Genomic DNA, 20,426 nt, shown 5'->3' with positions numbered 1-20,426 from the left:
TCACATTTAGGCCAGAAATACAGCTTTGTGCTTACTGGGGTGAAAAAAAAACTCTGATATACTGCACATCTGGGATTAGACATGCATAAGTGACTGTGAAATTTAGGCCACAAATACGGCTTTCTCATACTGGGGCATACTGGGGTGAAAAAAAAACATCTGTTTCATATAGTGCACATCTAGGATTAGACGTACATAAGTGAGTGTCACATTTAGGCCAGAAATACAGCTTTTTGCTTACTGGGGTGAAAAAAAAACATCTGTTTCATATAGTGCACATCTAGGATTAGACGTGCATAAGTGAGTGTCACATTTAGGCCAGAAATATAGCTTTTTGCTTACTGGGGTGAAAAAACCCTCTGATATACTGCACATCTGGGATTAGACATGCATAAGTGACTGTGAAATTTAGAACACAAATACGGCTTTCTCATACTGGGGCATACTGGGGTGAAAAAAAAACATCTGTTTCATATAGTGCACATCTAGGATTAGACGTGCATAAGTGAGTGTCACATTTAGGCCAGAAATACAGCTTTTTGCTTACTGGGGTGGAAAAAAAACATCTGTTTCATATAGTGCACATCTAGGATTAGACGTGCTTAAGTAAGTGTCACATTTAGGCCAGAAATACAGCTTTTTGCTTACTGGGGTGAAAAAAAAAACATCTGTTTCATATAGTGCACATCTAGGATTAGACGTGCATAAGTGAGTGTCACATTTAGGAAAAAACCCTCTGATATACTGCATATCTGGGATTAGACCTGCATAAGTGAGTGTCACATTTAGGCCAGAAATACAGCTTTTTGGTTACTGGGGTGAAAAAACCCTCTGATATACTGCACATCTGGGATTAGATGTGCATCAGTGAGTGTCACATTTAGGCCAGAAATACGGCTTTTTGGTTACTGGGGTGAAAAAACCCTCTGATATACTGCACATCTGGGATTAGACGTGCATAAGTGAGTGTCACATTTAGGCCAGAAATACGGCTTTTTGCTTACTGGGGTGAAAAAACACTCTGATATACTGCACATCTGGGATTAGACGTGCATAAGTGACTGTGAAATTTTGGCCACAAATACGGCTTATTGCTTACTGGGGTGAAAAAACCCTCTGATATACTGCACATCTGGGATTAGACGTGCATAAGTGAGTGTCACATTTAGGCTAGAAATACAGCTTTTTGCTTACTGGGGTGAAAAAACCCTCTGATATACTGCACATCTGGGATTAGACGTGCATAAGTGAGTGTCACATTTAGGCCAGAAATATGGCTGTCATATAGAGTTAAAAAAAAAAAATATGCAATAGCCTACATCAGGGTTTTTATTGGCGGTTAATTATTTTTAACAGACTTAACCACTTTTTACTTTGCTTGGTGAGCGCTAAGTATGAGGAAAACATCTAATAAGGGACGCGGTCATGGTCCAGGTGGTGTTGGTGGAGCCTCTGGTGCAGGGAGAGGACGTGGCCGTTCTGCCACAGCTACACGTCCTACTGAACCTACTACCTCAGGTCCCAGTAGCCGCCAGAATCTACAGCGATATTTGGTCGGGCCTAATGCCGTTCTAAGGATGGTAAGGACTGAGCAAGTACAGGCGCTAGTCAATTGGGTGGCCGACAGTGGATCCAGCACATTCACATTATCTCCCACCCAGTCTTCTGCAGAAAGCGTACAGGTGGCGCCTAAAACCCATGCCCATCAGTCTGTCACATCACCCCCGTGCATATCGGGGAACCTGTCTGAGCCTCAAGTCATGCAGCAGTCTCTTATGCTGTTTGAAAACTCTGCTGGCAGGGTTTCCCAAGGACATCCACCTAGCCCTTCCCCAGGGGTGGAAGACATAGAATGCACTGACGCACAACTACTTATGTTTCCTGATGAGGACATGGGAATACCACTTCAGCACGTCTCTGATGATGACGAAACACAGGTGCCAACTGCTGCGTCTTTCTGCAGTGTGCAGACCGAAAAGGAGGTCAGGGAGGAAGACTGGTGGAAGACGATGCAGGGGACGATGAGGTCCTAGACCCCACATGGAATGAAGGTCATGCCACTGACTTTCAGAGTTAGAAGAATGAGGCAGCGGTGAGACCGAGCCAACAGCGTAGCAAAAGAGGGAGCAGGGTGCAAAAGCAGAGCAGCCGTTGCCAAAACAGTTCGCCTGCTACTGGCCACTGTCACCAAAGGCAGCTTCAAGGAGTTCCCTGGCATGGCACTTCTTCACACAATGTGCTGACGACAAGACCCGAGTGGTTTGCACGCTGTGCCATCAGAGCCTGAAGCGAGGCATTAACGTTCTGAACCTTAGAACAACCTGCATGACCAGGCATCTACCTGCGAGACACAGGCTCCAGTGGAGTAAGCACCTTCAAAACCAAGAAACGGCTCAGGCCCCTCCTGCTCCCTCTTCTGCTGCTGCCTCGGCCTCTTCCTCCGCCTCTGGAGGAACGTTGGCACCTGCCGCCCAGCAAACAGAGGATGTGCCACCAACAACACCACCTCCGTCACCAAGCATCTCCACCATGTCACACGGAAGCGTTCAGCTCTCCATCTCACAAACCTTTGAGAGAAAGCGTAAATTCCCACCTAGCCACCCTCGATCCCTGGCCCTGAATGCCAGCATTTCTAAACTACTGGCCTTTGAAATGCTGTCATTCAGGCTGGTGGAGACGGACAGCTTCAAACAGCTCATGTTGCTTGCTGTCCCACAGTACGTCGTTCCCAGCCGCCACTACTTCTCCAGGAGAGCCGTGCCCTCCCTGCACAACCAAGTATCGGATAGGCCATAGTGGAGTTTCAGCTGCAGCACACGGAACAGCACCACTTCACCACCAATGACTGGGCCTCCATGCGAGACCTGTGTGCCCTGTTGCGCTGTTTCGAGTACTCCACCAACGTGGCCAGTGGCGATGACGCCGTTATCAGCGTTACAATACCACTTCTATGTCTCATTGAGAAAACACTTAGGGCGATGATGGAAGAGGATATGGCCCAGGACGAGGAGAAGGAAGAGGGGTCATCTCTAACACTTTCAGGCCAGTCTTTTAGAAGTGGCTCAGAAAGAGGATTTTTGCAACAGCAGAGGCCAGGTACAAATTTGGCCAGCCAGGGCCCACTACTGGAGGACGAGGAGGATGAGGAGGAGGATGGGGATGAAGCATGTTCACAGCGGGGTGGCATCCAACACAGCTCAGGCCCATCACTGGTGCGGGGGGATACGGAGGACGCAGACGATACGCCTCCCACAGAGGACAGCTTGTCCTTACCTCTGGGCAGCCTGGCACACTTGAGCGACTACATGCTGCAGTGCCTGCGCAATGACAGCAGAGTTGCCCACATTTTAATGTGTGCTGACTACTGGGTGGCCACCCTGCTGGATTCCCGTTACAAAGACAATGTGCCGTACTTAATTCCCTCACTGGAGCTTGATCGGAAGATGCGCGACTACAGGCGCACGCTGGTAGATGCGCTCCTGAGAGCATTCCGAACTGACGCCGGGGGACAAGTGGAATCACAAGGCGAAGGCAGGGGAGTAGGAAGAGGTCGCCAACGCACCTGTGTCAGCGCCAGCACCTCAGAAGGCAGGGTTAGCATGGCCGACATGTGGAAAAGCTTTGTCACCTCACTGAAACAACCGGCCCCAACTGCTGATATGGAGCGTGTTAGCAGGAAGCAGCATTTGAACAACATGGTGGAACAGTACCTGTGCACACGCCTACACGTACTGACTGATGGTTCTGCCCCATTCAACTTCTGGGTCTCCAAATTGTCCACATGGCCAGAGCTCGCCCTGAATGCCTTGGAGGTGCTGGCCTGCCCTGCAGCTAGTGTACTCTCTGAACGTGTATTTAGCACGGCAGGAGGCATCATTACAGACCGCCTGTCCACAGCCAACGTGGACAAGCTCACGTTCATTAAAATGAACCAGGCATGGATCCCTCGGGACTTGTCTGTACCTTGTGCAGAATAGACAGTTCTAACAGCCTCAACCATCTATTCTTGTACTCAAGTGCACTTATTACTTAATTTTTTTTTATATGTCCCAATATTTTGGGGGATACCCCTATGTAAAAATGCAAAATAACACACATCTGTGTTGGCTACCTATTCCTCCTTCGTCGCCGCTTCCACCGAGACCGCCACATGAGCCTACACGGCCACATCCACCCATTCACCGCCTCCTCAACCTCTTCCTCCTACATCATTCCTAATTTTTTTTTTTTTAAGGTCTTTTATGTTTTTTTAATTCATTTACATATCCACATTTGTTTGCAGAGCATTTGCCATGCTCTTAAGCACATTTTGCTGCCTTTTGCAGCCCTCTAGCTGTTTCCAGGGCTATTTTAGAGCCATTTTAGTGGCCAAAAGTTCGGGTCCCCATTGAATGGGGTTCGGGTTCGGTTAAGTTCGGGTCAAGTTCGGGTCCCGAACCCGAACTTTTTTTTTTTATTTCGGCCGAACCTGCCGAACCCGAACATCCAGGTGTCCGCTCAACTCTACTCAGAAGGAATACAGTGTATAGACATTAGATGTCAGTAGGTCTGGCTGATAAACTTTTGTGCTCTGGGTATCATCAAACATCTCTGTTCAGGAGATTTGAACAGTGAGCTGAACTGAAGTTCTTCAGATGACTGTAGTTCTTCCCCTCCAGCATAATTAATTCTTAGTAACCCGATGATCGGAAGATATGTTTGATTGGACTAAGATACATTGGCTACCTAATATGACACTCAATTTCATAGTGGTATCTGGGCAGTACACTCTCAAAAGTAGGATCTACATTCATAGTTAACCCATCCATTTTTTCTATTCCTCTTAGGCCTCGTTCACATCACCGTTTTTCCTTTCCGTCCTCCGGCTCGATTGAGGAGCAGGAGAACGGAAAGGACGGATTCTGCAGATAAGGCCTCATGCACACGGCAGTGTTTTTTCACTGTCAGTGATTTGGCTTCTGTGGTCCGTGTCCGATTTTGCTTCAGTTGTGTTTCCTTGTGTCTTCCTTTTTTTTTTTGTCTGACAGGGGGAAAAAAAGGAAGGTTAATGAAAAGTGTAATTTTATTGCACCAAGGTCTTGTAGAAAAAAACGGACACGGACACGGATGACATACCAGTTGTGCATCTGTTTTTCTTTACGGACCCATTGACTTGAATGGGTCCGTCCTCCGTTTTCCACTGACAAGAATAGGACAGGTTATATTTTTTTGACGGACTGGAATCACGGATCACGGACGCAGAGAAAAAACGGAGGACTATCAGTTTTTTTTTACTGCTCCATAGAAATGAATGGGACCCCCGCTAAACTGTGAAAAATGACGGAACGGACGCGGATGCACACAACGGTCGTGTGCATGAGGCCTTATTGAGACCTAACTGAGCGTAACTGAGCCTAAATACCCCATAGACTATAATGGGGTCCATTCGGTGTCCGCTCAGAACATGATTTTTGAGCGGAGCGGAGTCCCTTCTTCTTTTGTCTGAATCTCATATGACACAGTCTCAAACAACAATAGACAGTAATACATTCCCAACTGTCTTATTCATAATATATGGAAACACCTGGAAACATGACTTGACATGAAATGAATCTACCGAAACAATATACTTTTGTAGATTTCAATACTAACAGCAACTTTCAAGCTTCTGAACTATAGGATTATTTTCTCATGTATGAAGAAGATGCGAGTGTCATATTTCATTGATGCTGAAACCATAGGTAGATAGAAAACCTCAGTTTCTTGAAGATCTCAGAAACAGAAGACCCCTGATAAGAGACACTTGAATGAGAAGCAAATATTTGTGACTTGCTTTTACCCTTTTAACTAAGGGTACTGTTACACAGCAACACTGGTCGCGTGATAGCTGTCGAGGCCAGGGTTGCAGGAGCATCGCAGTGTATTGGTGATCCCATAGAAATCAATAGGGTTTCAGAGCGAGTCGTATGTTAATGTGTGCCACGACTACGACCCCTGAATCGCAAAGTTAGATTTTTTGAGATTCAGGGGTCGCAGTCGCGACACACGTATGACTTGAGCTGCGAACCTGTTCATTTGTATGAGATCAGCGATACACTACGATGCCCCTGGGATCCTGGTTGTGACTAGTGTAGCCATGGAGCCATACCCAAAAGTCAATGAATTCCTAAATAGAAATCTTACAATATACTGCCATCACATGCAAATACTTTCCAACATCTTTGCATTATTCTTCCATCGATATTTCTTAATTTTTTACACATGACTTCATTTTAAAATAAGTTTACTTGAGGATTTTATTTTACTGTGAAACTTAAACTGTAAGAATTCTTGCTGAAGTAAAAAAAAAGTAATAAATCAGAGGGAGTATAGTAGTGAAAAGCAGAAGTAGAGGTTTGTGAAGAAGGAATGACGAAGGAGGACTGCACCTTTAATAATCACTAAGCTGTCACACGTGATGCCTGCTTGAAGTCAACTTAAAGTCAGAGCCTGGGATTTCATTGCTACTGCTGCCTGGGATAGTTGTTTACTCTTTTCCAACTTGCTGAAGCTAAGAACTGCACCTGCTGAATGCACGGTGCCTGGGGCACATGAAACCAGTCAATATCTTGGCCAATGGGCATTCTAAACGACAGCTTCTGTTCTGCGAACTACAGAAAACTTCATTGCTTTTCTTTCAGAAAGCCTGGGAATGAGTGCAGACACTAGAACATTAACTCTTATAAGATCTAATGATATTGTGGTGGCCACAAGTTCAGTTTTGGCATTATTCTGTGTGGTTCTTTGAGGAGTTGGATGAACTTTAAAGCAGCTTCTTATCATCCAGAAGTTACTTTTCCATAAGTACATCAACCAGAAAGCTACTTTTTTGCCATGAAGATTTTGGATGTTCTAGTTGACATTGTGAAGTGATTGTTCATAAGCACTATGAGATATGTGATCAGAAGATGAGAAATTTTTTCCTGAACCATTTTTGTAACCTTTCAAGATTGACAGAAAGAAGATGAAGCAAATACACAAGAAAGCAAACAGTAGCGATGACATTAAAACCTCTGAGAGTGGAGATGATTCATAGGTCTTATCCAAATGCTACTTGTAAATGACATCAGTAGATCCTACACCAGCTGGCACCTGTATGATGCTAGAAGACCGAAATGCAGCAACCTCTTCATCTGCTTCCTTGTCAACAAACTCATTCATTCCCAAAACAACCTACAGGAAAATTAAAAGGTGTTTTAGCTTCCGACGAGGTATGTCCACATGAGTTTTATATGGTTTATCCATTAGAATGCATATTTAGAATGTATATTGAGAGTAAATGAAAATTGTATTTGTCATTTCATGTTTTGTAAAATGTTAATGTTATCATGAAGTGAGGTCCTATGTAAGTAGCACAGTATTATATCACAAATTGTGACAAACTCAGCTTGGCAAAAAGTTATATACTTCTAGACAGCAAAGTTCTTCTCTGCTATTGAAATCAGTTTATATGCAAACTTTGACGAAGGACTTCATGACTGTGTATGTGTACAAAAAATGACCTGCATTTACTCTTGTCATTCTATTTTTTGGCTGCTTTGCAGGGTTGATGCATTCACTCAGCATTCAGTGAATTCAGTCGTGCACAAAGTCAAAGGGAAGTGAGGGAAGAGCTGAGACATGTTTAAGATTTGTTTAAAGGTGACCATACACATTAGTCTAAAGTGACCATTTCAACCAAAACAATTGTTCATCAGGAGACACTTGTTTAAAATTTTCGTCCGATAGTAGACGAAAAATGTTCCTTTTAAAAAAAAAAATTTGAAAGATCTTTCTTCCATCACTGGGTTTCAATGAACATATATGACCAGTAATGTAATGGCTAATATGGACTGTGAAACAATCGTTTACCAGATGATTGTTTGTTCAACTGCTGTTCAACCATCAACCAACTTATATCTAATGTGTATGGCCACCTTCAGGGCAGCCATACACAATTAAATAACTGTCGTTCAGCTTTCAGCAATCTCTCCTGACTACCTTCCAGCTCCCCCATATGGTTACGCATTCGGCTCGGCTGAACATGTATTCAATTGAAGAGTGGAGAAAGACGCTGCCAGACATTTGTGGCAGTGGCTTATCTCCTCGAAGAACAAAAGGATTGAGTTAAAATATTCACTTCTTCCAATTCTTCATTCCATCTACATTACCTGGAGGGCCCTGATTTTTTAAACCCCTCTACCCAGCTGGACCTGTACAGAGATCTATACTTCTTTGCTCCCTCCCACTCTGGATCCATGGCTTTGAGACTGTCTTCACTGGACTTCCAGTCCGCACTTGTCAACTTCCACAAGGAATGTACATAAAGGTTCGGACCGCGCGTATCATAAATATTCGGTATAAAAAAGATTCTTTTTTCTTCCTCCCTTCCTCCCTGACGAAGCTCAAGGAGCGAAACCTGGGTCGGGCAAGGAAAAAGACGCTGGGATTTTAAATCCGATTTTAATGTGCATGTTTGTAAGTACGGTATGTGCTAATAAACTTTTTAAAAGAGTTATCGGAGCTTCACTATGGTAGGAGCAACTTGTATCCACAGAAAATCTTGAGACAGTAGACTCACCAGGTGCATGCTGTCACTAAATCCATGGTTGAGCCCTGTTTAACAGCGTGTGAGCGCGCATCTTCCCCGCGGAGAACCAACCAGCTTACAGAGGATATCTGTGATACGCTTGATATTGGTGGAGTGCCGTGTAAGTACAATCTGTGCACCACAGGGCAGTTTAAACCTACGGATCTACCCTATTGTTTTTCTTTGTAAGTTGCAGGATAGCCATCAGTAGGAGATCTGCAGACCTTGGTTACTTTTTGAAGGGAGGAAGAAAAAAGAATCTGTTTTATACCGAATATTTATGATACGCGCGGTCCGAACCTTTATGTACATTCCTTAACAGTGTAATCTACCCCACAACACTTCTCGGACCTGCAGCAGTTTCTTGCGGACTGGTGATTTAGTATATCTATATATATATTTTTTTTATTGCAACTTCCACAAGGTTGGGGTCAACTACGGACTTAAGTGGTGACATTCCCCAAGCAGCATGTGATCCAGCAATGATGTGCCACTCGAAGACATGTAACCACTGAGGCCAGTCATTGACTGCAGTGGTTAACATGATTTAGTCTATGCTGAAGCTGAAAGGCAGGAACCAAAACTTCAGTGAAGACAAAATGGAAGCCATGGGACCTAAATAGAGTGGTGAGGAGCAGGTAAGTATAGATCTGTTCACGCTGGGTGTTGGGGGGGATATATAAAAAAAAAAAAAAATTGGGGCAACCCCTTTAAGAATAGACATAATAGGACATGTTTTACAATGTTAGAATACTAAATCAGTCAATGTAGAGTTGACACTTGATAACCTCATTGTGTAAGAAGGTTATATCTAATGTGGCTTTTCTGAAATGTTGTCAGATTGTAGATGACTGGTCACTGGTGATTTTATACTTTGACCAATAGGATGCAGTTTTTGGTGTTCCATAGAAGCTTGGAAGGGAGAGGAGGAGAGGCTTTGATTGGCCTGTTTGCTTCCCCATGTCCGTGATTATTTGACTGGCTTTGAATGTGGATTTCCTGTGACTTCTGAGGCAGCGCGGTCCAACCAAAAGAAACGCTTCTAGCTGTGTGAACTGTACCCACTTCACCACTGGGACCTGCGACGCCACTAAGAAACGTACTTTTTGAGGCTTATTTATTATTTATAAATTAAAAACACCTACCTAATATTCTTTACTATGACGCTACAAAGCCCTATATGCAGCAAGTTGTAATGCACCGTGTTCTGACATCTTGACATCATTCTGTCACTGTCAGCATTAAAGGGGTTGTCCAGGAGTAGATAAACATGGCTGTTGTCTTCCAAAATGCCACCTTACCTATCCACAAGTTGTGGATAATATTGCAGCCCTATTCTCTTCAATGGAGCTCAGCTACAATTCCAGACACAACCCATGGAAAACTCATTTAACTTTTTTTTAGCAATTTGTGCCATAGTTGCTATTCTAAGGGATTTCATTGAGTGACTTGACGCCCATGGGCATCCCTGACCCAGTTGCCACTTCATGGGTTGTCCTTCCATGGACCAGTTTTGCTAGTTAATATCCACTGCTCACTGGGAACACCCCACAACATCTGCTGTTTGGGAGATACTGTGCAGTCAGCTCTACATCACAGGTTGGCCCTAGTCAAAGTCATTCAGATCCCTATGCCCATTTTACCTAATGAGTTTTCCAGAACTGTCTGTACTCTCTCTGCAATGAGATAATCAATGTTATTCACTTCACCTCTCCTGGTTTTAATGTTATGACAGATCAGTGTATGTTATCTGATTTTCCTCCAAGTACTGTCTCTGGCAAAAAAAAAGGGGGGGGGACATCAACCTAAAATAAATAAAATACCCTTGTGTAACTGAGTACATGAGTGCAGAATCTAAAATCTTCTTAGCATCTTTGTAGATCATTTATTAATTATATTCGTTAGGCGGTCTTTTATGTCATGTTATCTAAATTCTGATTTAAGGAATGGCTAAGTCTAAGCTTGCATCAAAGCAGAGTGGGCTTGCTGAGCTGTGACCTTTTCTAACAGGTGAAAAGAAAACATCTAGCAATTATGGTGTGCAAATATAAAGCAGCCTTTGAAAGGATGGGGAGAGAAGCCAAGCCTCCTCAGAGCCTGAGAGCAGGCACTTGTGTATACTCCATTCAGCTGTGCCACAGCCAGTGACATTCTTAGTTCCCAAGAATAGGGAATGTCAGTGTAGCTCAACAGAAATGTATTGATCGCCACTGTGGAGTACATTTACAAACGTTGTATGCCAGACATTCAAAAGTTGCGCATTTTGTGCAAAAAATGTTTAAACTTTTTACGATTCTCCACAGTTTTCACCACTTTTTAAAATGTGGCCAGAGCTTAGTGAAAGGGGCATGGCCACCACATTTACAATAATTTATCCAAGAAAACTGCATGGACAGCACAAGATACAACCGGCGTGTGCTTCTTATTCATTTTGCTGCTTCTTAATCCAGGGGACTTGTACAAAGACCAGTGTAGGAAATGTCAATCTTTAGTAAATATGCCCCATCATGTTGACAAGACCTGGCAGACCCCTAAAAGCCTGTCGCCCCACCATCTACACACCCGTAATGAAGCATCTAGCTGTATTGGATATTCCGTTCTAGTCAGTTGATACTGCAAGCAACAGCACTTTCATATAGCTTATTTGGTCATAGGTATACTATAATAACTGGGAGATTACATCGATACCGACCTACTGAAACATTTCTATTCCCCATGGAGAGGTCTTAGCTTGGTTGATACTGCCAGTTTAGAGTCATAGCTGAGAAATCCTATTTATGATACTTTTAGGATAAATTCCTCCACTGCCTGCTGGACTCCAGGGAAATGTGCTGTTTTGTATCATGGTCTGATATTCTAGTTTGTATAAACAAGTCTGTGAAAGATTTGCAAACTGTGTGAGCCACCAATGAGAGACAGGTTCCCGCAGATGCTCTCCCTCCCCCAGACATTAATGGAATGTGCAGAATTTGAAGACTGAGATTAACAGATTAATTTTCAGATGACTAAAGTGATTTCAGGACATTGCCAAAAATAAAATGTGCAGTTACTTTCAGGGGACACCACAAAAGAAAAAAGTGCAGACAAGAATGCTGTTGTTTCTTAAATTTACAGTGTACATAGTCTTTTTATATATAAATTTTGTAGATATTTTCAGATATGAAAACTTGGAATGTATGTGTAAGACTGTGTTCACATTGGCATTCTTATTTGCGTTGATCTGATTCATTATAGGAGCTGAAGAGGGAAAATAACAGAGTCCATGAGCTTTCTGTCATGTGGCCTTGCATTTTACTGGACAAAATAGCACAGAATGCAGATTTTTTAACAATTATTTTTAAATTGAGGAAACTGAAGAATATGATACAGCTTTTGCCACAACAGCCGCCATGCAGCACTGCCCCATGTGAACAGATCTCAAAAGCTCACCTTTCCACATGGTCTCAGAAACCAGACTGAGACTAAGTAGGTATTAACCCATATGCAGTCTCCTGCTAATTATACCTACTTTAATTTGGGGCAGTGCCACAAGGCGACCACCACCACCGCAACAGTTACCACCATGCAGCACTGCCCCATGTGAACAGATCTCAAAAGCTTACCTTTCCACTTGGCCTCAGAAACCAGATTCAGACCAAGTAGATATCAACCCATATGCAGTCTCCTGCTAATTATCCCTACTCTAATTTGGGGAAGTGCCACAAGGCAACCACAGCCGCCGCAACAGTTACCACCATGCAGCACTGCCCCATGTGAACAGATTTCAAAAGCTCACCTTTCCACATGGTCTCAGAAACCAGACTGAGACCAAGTGGTTATTAATCCATATGCAGTCTACTGCTAATTATACCTACTTTAATTTGGGGAAGTGCCACAAGGTGACCACCAACCATCGTGCAGCACTGCCCCATGTAAACAAATCTCAGAAGCTCACCTTTCTATGTGGTCTCACAAACAAGTTTAGAAATGATGCCAAAAAGCAATAAATGCATGTGCGATCCATGTCTTTTGTCTGCAGATTTGCACATAAGGGAAAGCATGATTGTAAAGATCTTGGCATGTCGGAGCTATTAGGTGTGTTCCTGTTAATACTTAATCTGTCCTTTGCCCGGCCACTTGGTCATGGGATGCATATTATTATTTTCCGTTCAGCTGGAAGCACTTTTCCCTCTTATGTATTCTGAAAGCCTTGGTTAAGCGACAGAATTGTGGGACTGTTTCCATATTTTAAAGAGCAGCTTCCCAGCCTTCTGAAATAAATGATGTGAGGGTCTCTGTCACAGCCTGAACCTCTAGAGATCTTGATCTTCGTTGACTTGCCTGAATGGCTTTTCAAAGTCAGACGCTGAGTCAGGTTGACATCCCTGCCAAAAAAGAGCTTCAATATGTTCTTATTTTACAACCCTTGAAAAAGTACTTTTAGAGGATACAAGTGGGTTAAAATATGTTACCTTCTTGAAATGTAATGCATCTATATTATCATAGGGCTATTATTTCCACCGCTCGTACTGCTGTTATTTCCAGAGAGGCTGCTAGCTATCTGAAATCCTTAACTTGTTCTTTTGGATATTGGTTTTCAATAGGGCACCAGTAGCTTACTTATATTTAAGATTGAATTAAATATATATTTAGTTTTAGCTTTAGAAAACTCATTGGGCGGTATTTATTATGACTAGTGTTGAGTGTCGACGCAGATTTCGGTCCAAAGTTTTGGAAAACTTCAATTTGTGAAGAATCCGAATTTCCTTGTGATTCGTGGTAACCAATCAGGTTTTCCTAAAATGTCTTCTGCACATGTCACAAAGTGAAACTAAGTGTAGAAGAGACAAGAACAGGACCGCAAGATCACCCATAATGCCGTGCTGCCAGCCAATCCACAGATAGCCATCCCCCGTGTCGCAACCCTATAAAGCCCTCATCCGGCGTGGTCACCATTGTCCTGTGAGGTGAGCATAAGGAGAGACGTGGCAAGCGCTCATACGCGAGGGGCAGTGTTGCTGAAAACGATTAATAGAAAAATATTGGAGAGGGAGACTTCAGGGAAAGTGCAGGGAGAGTGTAGTGAGACGTATTCTGTGTCAGTTTTATTTATTTATTCCTACATTTTCTTATTCCTACATCAGCTAAGATATGTAATTCAATACCAATAAGATGGAAGCCTTTATTCCATTTATTCCACTGCCAGCGTGTCAACCAATATCATCCAGACTGCACCCCTTAGGGGGTACAGGTCTTAATGATCATCTTTTGCTGGCTTTACTTCTTCCAAATCAGGAGTGTAGATATAGAGGAAGCAGGGGAAGCAGTTGCTTTGGGGCCCAAACTCATAAGGTGGCCCACCCAGGAAGAGGACTAAAAGATTTTATGGTCAGGAACCCCTCAACAGTATTATACAATGACATAATATACAGAGACACTGTGGGAAATGGCCTCATCTGAGAGAACAATCTTGACTAGCTACAGGAGTGGGGGTTGCACAGGAGGAAGGGGTTGCAAAGAAGTTGCTGGGGGGGGGCCTGTTCAAAAATTTTGCTGTGGGGCCCAGTCATTTCTAGCTACACCAATGTTCCAAATCATCCTTCAAAGTCTCCATGTCCTAGAAAATTTAGCAAGATGCACAGAGAGAAGGAGCTGGATGTTCCTGATGACATATTATCATTGATATTAGATGATGTGGAAAAGGAGGTAAAACAGATGACATAAGAAGGGCTTCCACCTGTAGAAAAGGAGAGTGCTGGGTTGAAGAAGTGGGTATGCCAGAGTTGATTAATATTCTGTGTTTACGGTCAAATAACCTGCAGGAGATTGCAGGCAAGAACAGCAATAATATGCATATTGTCCCCCCACCTAACCAGCCAGAGCCCATACCAGCAAGGTGCAGTAAAGGTGCTGCCCGGCCATTTACAATGAAGACCATCTATACAGTGCGGTCTTCATTATTAAATGAAAGGCAGCTGCTAGCTAATTGGCCGCGTGGTTCTTCACCGCAGCATGGCTCCAGCATGGCCACTTCGTGTGGCCATTCCCTAAGGCGAATAAATTTGCAAACTAACGAAAACTAACAAAATTTCTTGACGAACGCCAGCGAAGTTGCCGAATCGAATTCTTCAAAACTTCGCTCATCTCTAATTATGACCCTTACAACGGAAACTGGTGTGAAAATGTCACACGACCCAGTTTTGTGACTTTTTGATTGACTGTGTGCCTAAATACAGTCATATTCAATGTTCTTACCTCACTCTTTCCACTTGGGAGTGGTGCAGCTGGGTGGGGGTGTGGAGGAGATAGGGGAGGTGATCAGCCCCAGAAAATACACTAACATTTATGTCAGTTTCCTGGTGTAAATGACGATTGAAGTCTACTCCACCAAGGTGCTGGAGTACATTTCAATCTAGTCACACGATCTGTGCATCATCATAAATAAAGCACATCCTTGGACAGCGCATGGGATATCAAGGGCCAGTCTTTGATCAATGACTCCCATTATCTCTATGGATCTTCACATAAGTCACTAACATCAATGGCGCACACATAGAATAGGGCCTTAGGAGATAAGTTAAGGATACCTCTCCGGGCTTTTAGTGTTGCTGATCATCAGACTTTAAAAGATCTGTAAAAGAGCTTAGAAGTTTTCAAGCTATTTTTTTCTTCCCCAATGCCATGTTAATTTCCTTCCCCACCTGTTTTACAATTTATAGGTTGGCAAGACGAATAGGCAGGGTCATAGAAAACACATGAAAGCAGGATCAGGTTTGTTTGTTCTGTCTGAATCATTAACCATGGAAACACATAGGTCTGCATAGGAGCTGTATACACAAGATGGTAGGATATTTAATCAAAGAATATTGCTATATTTCCTTCAAAAGAAAAAATGGTCGTAGTTGTCAATATTCACTTTATCAGGGTATTCTAATGAGAGGTAGAGGTTAAAATTTTGAGACACCAAGGACAGCCTTTTACTGCATAGTGCAGGGAGTCTCTGATTTCATTACTGCAACCATCGCAACAGCTCTAATAAAACAAGGAACTATAGCTTTATTCAGAGGTGGTTTAATGTTGACCTGGCCCCAGTATTTGAATTTGAAAAATAGATAGTCCCACATGTAAGTGTATGATTTATGGTTACAACATTTCCAACTAACTGTCAAAAAGTCATCATGTTATTTACAGAAACTGAGTTCATCAAATAACCTTTAGCATCAGGATGAAAGGTTCAGTGAGGAGCTCTCATGTGTACACTACTTGTTAGCTAAGACAGTCTCAGTAACTCAGAGCCAAAGATCTCCTGTCTTGACTACAGGAGGATATTCTGAAAGTCATTTGTCACTTCATGGCAGGTATGAGCAAATTCCCAGGAAATCAACATTTATTCCAATGCAATCAGCGAGGGCACCCTTCAGGTAAACAGTATGTATAATATACTGGAGTCATCAGTTTTTAGATAACCTTGCAAACATATACATTAATAATGCAATAAATCATTTAGAGACTTTTCTGTTGAAAGGATTGATTCCTTTCTTATTCTATTAGGTACATCAGTTATTATAAATTACTGACCTTTTTGTTTTCCCCAGTTTTATATGCCAGTATTTGATTCCATGCAGTGACTAAGCCTTTGGGGGATACTATCTCTCCTTGCGGACAGCGCCTTAATCGGTGTGAGGAGGCTTATAGGCCATATATGCTCCTCTGGGATGAATTCTGGGAAGAATGGATACAAATAAGCTCTTAGCAAGCTCTGACTCTAATGCCACCAGATGTAAGGCAGCTATCCTATAAGTCAATGTTCAAACCATGACTTGGATAATAAATAAGCTGGTATCTCATCTGAAGACAGCTGCTTCAGCCAGGGCCGGGCCGACACAGAGGCTGGGGAGGCTCCAGCCTCAGGGCGCAGGCCAGCTCCCCAGCCGCTGGGCGGCAGGCAGGCCACTGAGTTAGAAGATCCGATGGTATATTCTAACCCCCAGGCGTTCCCATGGTGACAGGGAGCTTGCCTGGGGGTTAGAATATACCATCGGATCTGAGTTTTCACGAGTGTTAAAACTCAAATCGGATGGTATATTCTAACCCCCAGGCGTTCCCATGGTGACAGGGACGCTTGCCTGGGGGTTAGAATATACAGGGTCACGCCGCCCCCAGGAGCACAGTTATAAACTAATCAGTAACTTTAACTTTATTAAAGTTGCTGATCTCTTTATTAAAGTTGCTGATCTAATCATTGCTGATCTCTTTACTTGAATATCTTACTCTGTCTCAGCTCCGGTAATAGCAGGCAGTGTGGGGGGCGGCGCTCACTCACTGACGTCACGCGCCCTGCTCCTCCCACTAGGCGGCGCAGGCACATGACGTCAGTGAGTGAGCGCCGCCCGCACGTACTTACTGCTGTTACCGGAGTTAAGACAGAGTAAGGTATCCAAGTAAAGAGATCAGCAATGATTAAAGTTAAAGTTACTGATTAGTTTATAAATGTACTCCTGGGGGCGTCGGGGAGGGGGATCTGTGGATGGCACTGCTATGGGGAGGGGGATCTGTGTATGGCACTGCTATGGGGAGGGGGATCTGTGTATGGCACTGCTATGGGGAGGGGGATCTGTGTATGGCACTGCTATGGGAGGGGGATCTGTGTATGGCACTGCTATGGGGAGGGGGATCTGTGTATGGCACTGTTTAGGGGAGGGGGATCTGTGGATGGCACTGTTTAGGGGAGGGGGGATCTGTGGATGGCACTATTTAGGAGAGGGGGATCTGTGGATGGCACTATTTAGGGGAGGGGGATCTGTGGATGGCACTATTTAGGGGAGGGGGATCTGTGGATGGCACTGTATAGGGGAGGGGGATCTGTGGATGGCACTGTATAGGGGAGGGGGATCTGTGGATGGCACTGTTTAGGGGAGGGGAATCTGGATGATGATTAATAACAAACATACATATCTAAATGGCGGCGACGGGATGGGGGGGGCGCACTTGGGCAGCTCAGCCTCTGTTGGTGGTGGACCTTGTCCCAGCCCTGGCTTCAGCTTCCTCACACCCATTAAGGCACTCTCCACAAGGAGAGATAGTACCCCCAAAAGGCCTCTCACCCAGTTAAGCCAGTACTCTCTGCTCTGCATTGATGAGGGGCAATCACCCTGAAACAGCTGTCTGCAGATGAGATGCTGGCTTATTTATTATCCAAGTCATGTCTCAAGGCCTTTTTAAAGGGTTGAAGATTGACTTATAGGATAGCTGCCTTACATCTGGTGGCATCAGAGTCAGAGCTTGTTAAGAGCTGATTTGCATCCCTTCCTCCCAGAGTGACTAATCCAATAATTTATATGAAGCTACTCTTCATTTGACTTGACTTCATTTCATTTTATACATAGTTTACATTCCAATGTCTTTATTTTAATAAATCCAGGCATCTTTGGTCAGAAGCTTGAAGACACGGTGCGGTATGAGAAGCGATATGGCACACGCCTGGCCCCCATGTTGGTGGAGCAGTGTGTGGACTTCATCCGGCAGCGAGGGCTGACAGAGGAAGGATTATTTCGACTACCTGGACAAGCTAACCTGGTGAAAGAATTACAAGATTCCTTTGATTGTGGGGAGAAACCATCATTTGACAGGTATTTTGTAGTTCAGTCTCATCTTATACATCACATACAGGAGAGCTTTTCATTTCCTGCTAAACAGAGTCTATTTAAAAGAACAGCCCCCCTCCATATGCTGCACAGGCACAGTACAAACCCCACTGTGTTGGTCTTAATGCTAGTGTGCTAATCAGTTCAGTGCTCTGTACATGCTAGAGTTAATATCTATTCTGCTTTATGGCAATAATAATGAAGTCTGTATCACTACTCTGATTAAAATTAAAATAAAAAACATGGGCCTTGGGCCCTATTGCAAAGCATTGATTTCTGTCAAGAATCATTGTGATCCATTTGAAAATGCATCTGCCATAGATGTCATGGTTCATGCAGAATGGAATGGAAGCCATGAGACTATAGACAAGAATAGGATCCATGGCACACAGTGTTCAGTGATTTAGAGGTTAAATGTATTAATCATGTTTTCATTTACATTTATTTACATTTTACAAAGCGTTCCAACTTTTTTGGAAATTGAGGTTGTAGATGATGTATGTTTTTTTAATTTTTTTATTGCAATTGCTCAGCCTTTGCAGCAGAATATACTGCTATTGATGCTGATGTGCTGGCAAAAAGCCAATAAGCCTATAAACACAAGATCTGTAGAAACTAGAGTTCGTTTTTAAAGGCTAGCTGGCTGGCCATTTACACAAAAATGAGGTTGTTGCTGAATATTGTTGTTTCAATTGTGAAACACACAACTGTGAGTGACTGGTCCCTCATTTTCTATGCTTTCCTTTCTAAAACCGAAAACTACCTAATTATGTCCCTTTACACTCACCTTATACTCCCTATCACACCTAGATTAATGTGCCCATATGGGGGAGGTGACTGAAGTGTCACCTCCCTCTACTGCAATGGATCCAATATTTTGAAGAGAGCAGCAGTAGCTTTTTTAAAACTTTGCTTTTAATATGTCAAACGATAAAAGAAAGTGGTATACACACTTCCTAACAATGTGCCCCAATCCAAAACAAACAAAACAACAAATAAATTAACCCCAAAACTGGGATATAAATCGCCAGTATAATATGGATAGATCTTACCGGTGCTGAATCTGCTCAGGTGGAAATGATGGTAGACTGTGCTTGATAATAAATCACACACACCTAGCAGAAAGGAAGGGGCCAAGCCCGTGAAGCTGACCCTAGTATGCCCTAACAAGGCTGATGTTACCCTAACGACCTCCTAATACGAAGTCATCGCCCTGAAAAGAGTGGCCCCATCTGGAACCTTTTTACTTATCTGGAGGCCCTGGACAGCCCTACCCACCGGAGTCAATGTGCTCACTGGAGGTCAGGAGGAAAAAAAAAATCTCATATAGAGAAAAAATGTTCCACCACGTTTCATCAAAATATTTCATGCCCCAGAATCATCAGGGGACAAGGGGCAGTATCACGTCAGATTTTGTAGTGGTTTCTTTTTTTATTTCTAGATTTTATTGAAATATCATAAAGTACACTGCGTGCAGAATTATTAGGCAAATGAGTATTTTGACCACATCATCCTCTTTATGCATGTTGTCTTACTCCAAGCTGTATAGGCTCGAAAGCCTACTACCAATTAAGCATATTAGGTGATGTGCATCTCTGTAATGAGAAGGGGTGTGGTCTAATGACATCAACACCCTATATTAGGTGTGCATAATTATTAGGCAACTTCCTTTCCTTTGGCAAAATGGGTCAAAAGAAGGACTTGACAGGCTCAGAAAAGTCAAAAATAGTGAGATATCTTGCAGAGGGATGCAGCACTCTTAAAATTGCAAAGCTTCTGAAGCGTGATCATCGAACAATCAAGCGTTTCATTCAAAATAGTCAACAGGGTCGCAAGAAGCGTGTGGAAAAACCAAGGCGCAAAATAACTGCCCATGAACTGAGAAAAGTCAAGCGTGCAGCTGCCAAGATGCCACTTGCCACCAGTTTGGCCATATTTCAGAGCTGCAACATCACTGGAGTGCCCAAAAGCACAAGGTGTGCAATACTCAGAGACATGGCCAAGGTAAGAAAGGCTGAAAGACGACCACCACTGAACAAGACACACAAGCTGAAACATCAAGACAGGTTTTATGGACTGATGAAATGAGAGTGAGTCTTGATGGGCCAGATGGATGGGCCCGTGGCTGGATTGGTAAAGGGCAGAGAGCTCCAGTCCGACTCAGACGCCAGCAAGGTGGAGGTGGAGTACTGGTTTGGGCTGGTATCATCAAAGAT

At 43.4% G+C, this 20,426-nt stretch overlaps 1 protein-coding gene across 4 annotated transcripts in view; it reads left to right on the top strand.

Annotated features, from left to right (window-relative positions):
- The window catches only part of ARHGAP24 (Rho GTPase activating protein 24), a 748,539-nt gene that overhangs the window by 648,837 nt on the left and 79,276 nt on the right, over positions 1–20,426 (top strand). For 3 of the 4 annotated variants that reach the window (XM_040417986.1, XM_040417985.1, XM_040417988.1), the window contains one exon: positions 17,988–18,195. In XM_040417986.1, the coding sequence (XP_040273920.1) occupies positions 17,988–18,195 (208 nt within the window). Of the gene's footprint in view, positions 1–6,471; positions 7,230–17,987; positions 18,196–20,426 lie in introns of those variants that run through there. The other variant, XM_040417987.1, reaches the window with a different exon arrangement.

The sequence above is a fragment of the Bufo bufo genome, chromosome 2 (genome assembly GCF_905171765.1).
Source record: "Bufo bufo chromosome 2, aBufBuf1.1, whole genome shotgun sequence".
In the NCBI taxonomy this organism is placed as follows: Eukaryota; Metazoa; Chordata; class Amphibia; order Anura; family Bufonidae; genus Bufo; species Bufo bufo.
This window is presented reverse-complemented; position numbering and strand designations above follow the sequence as displayed.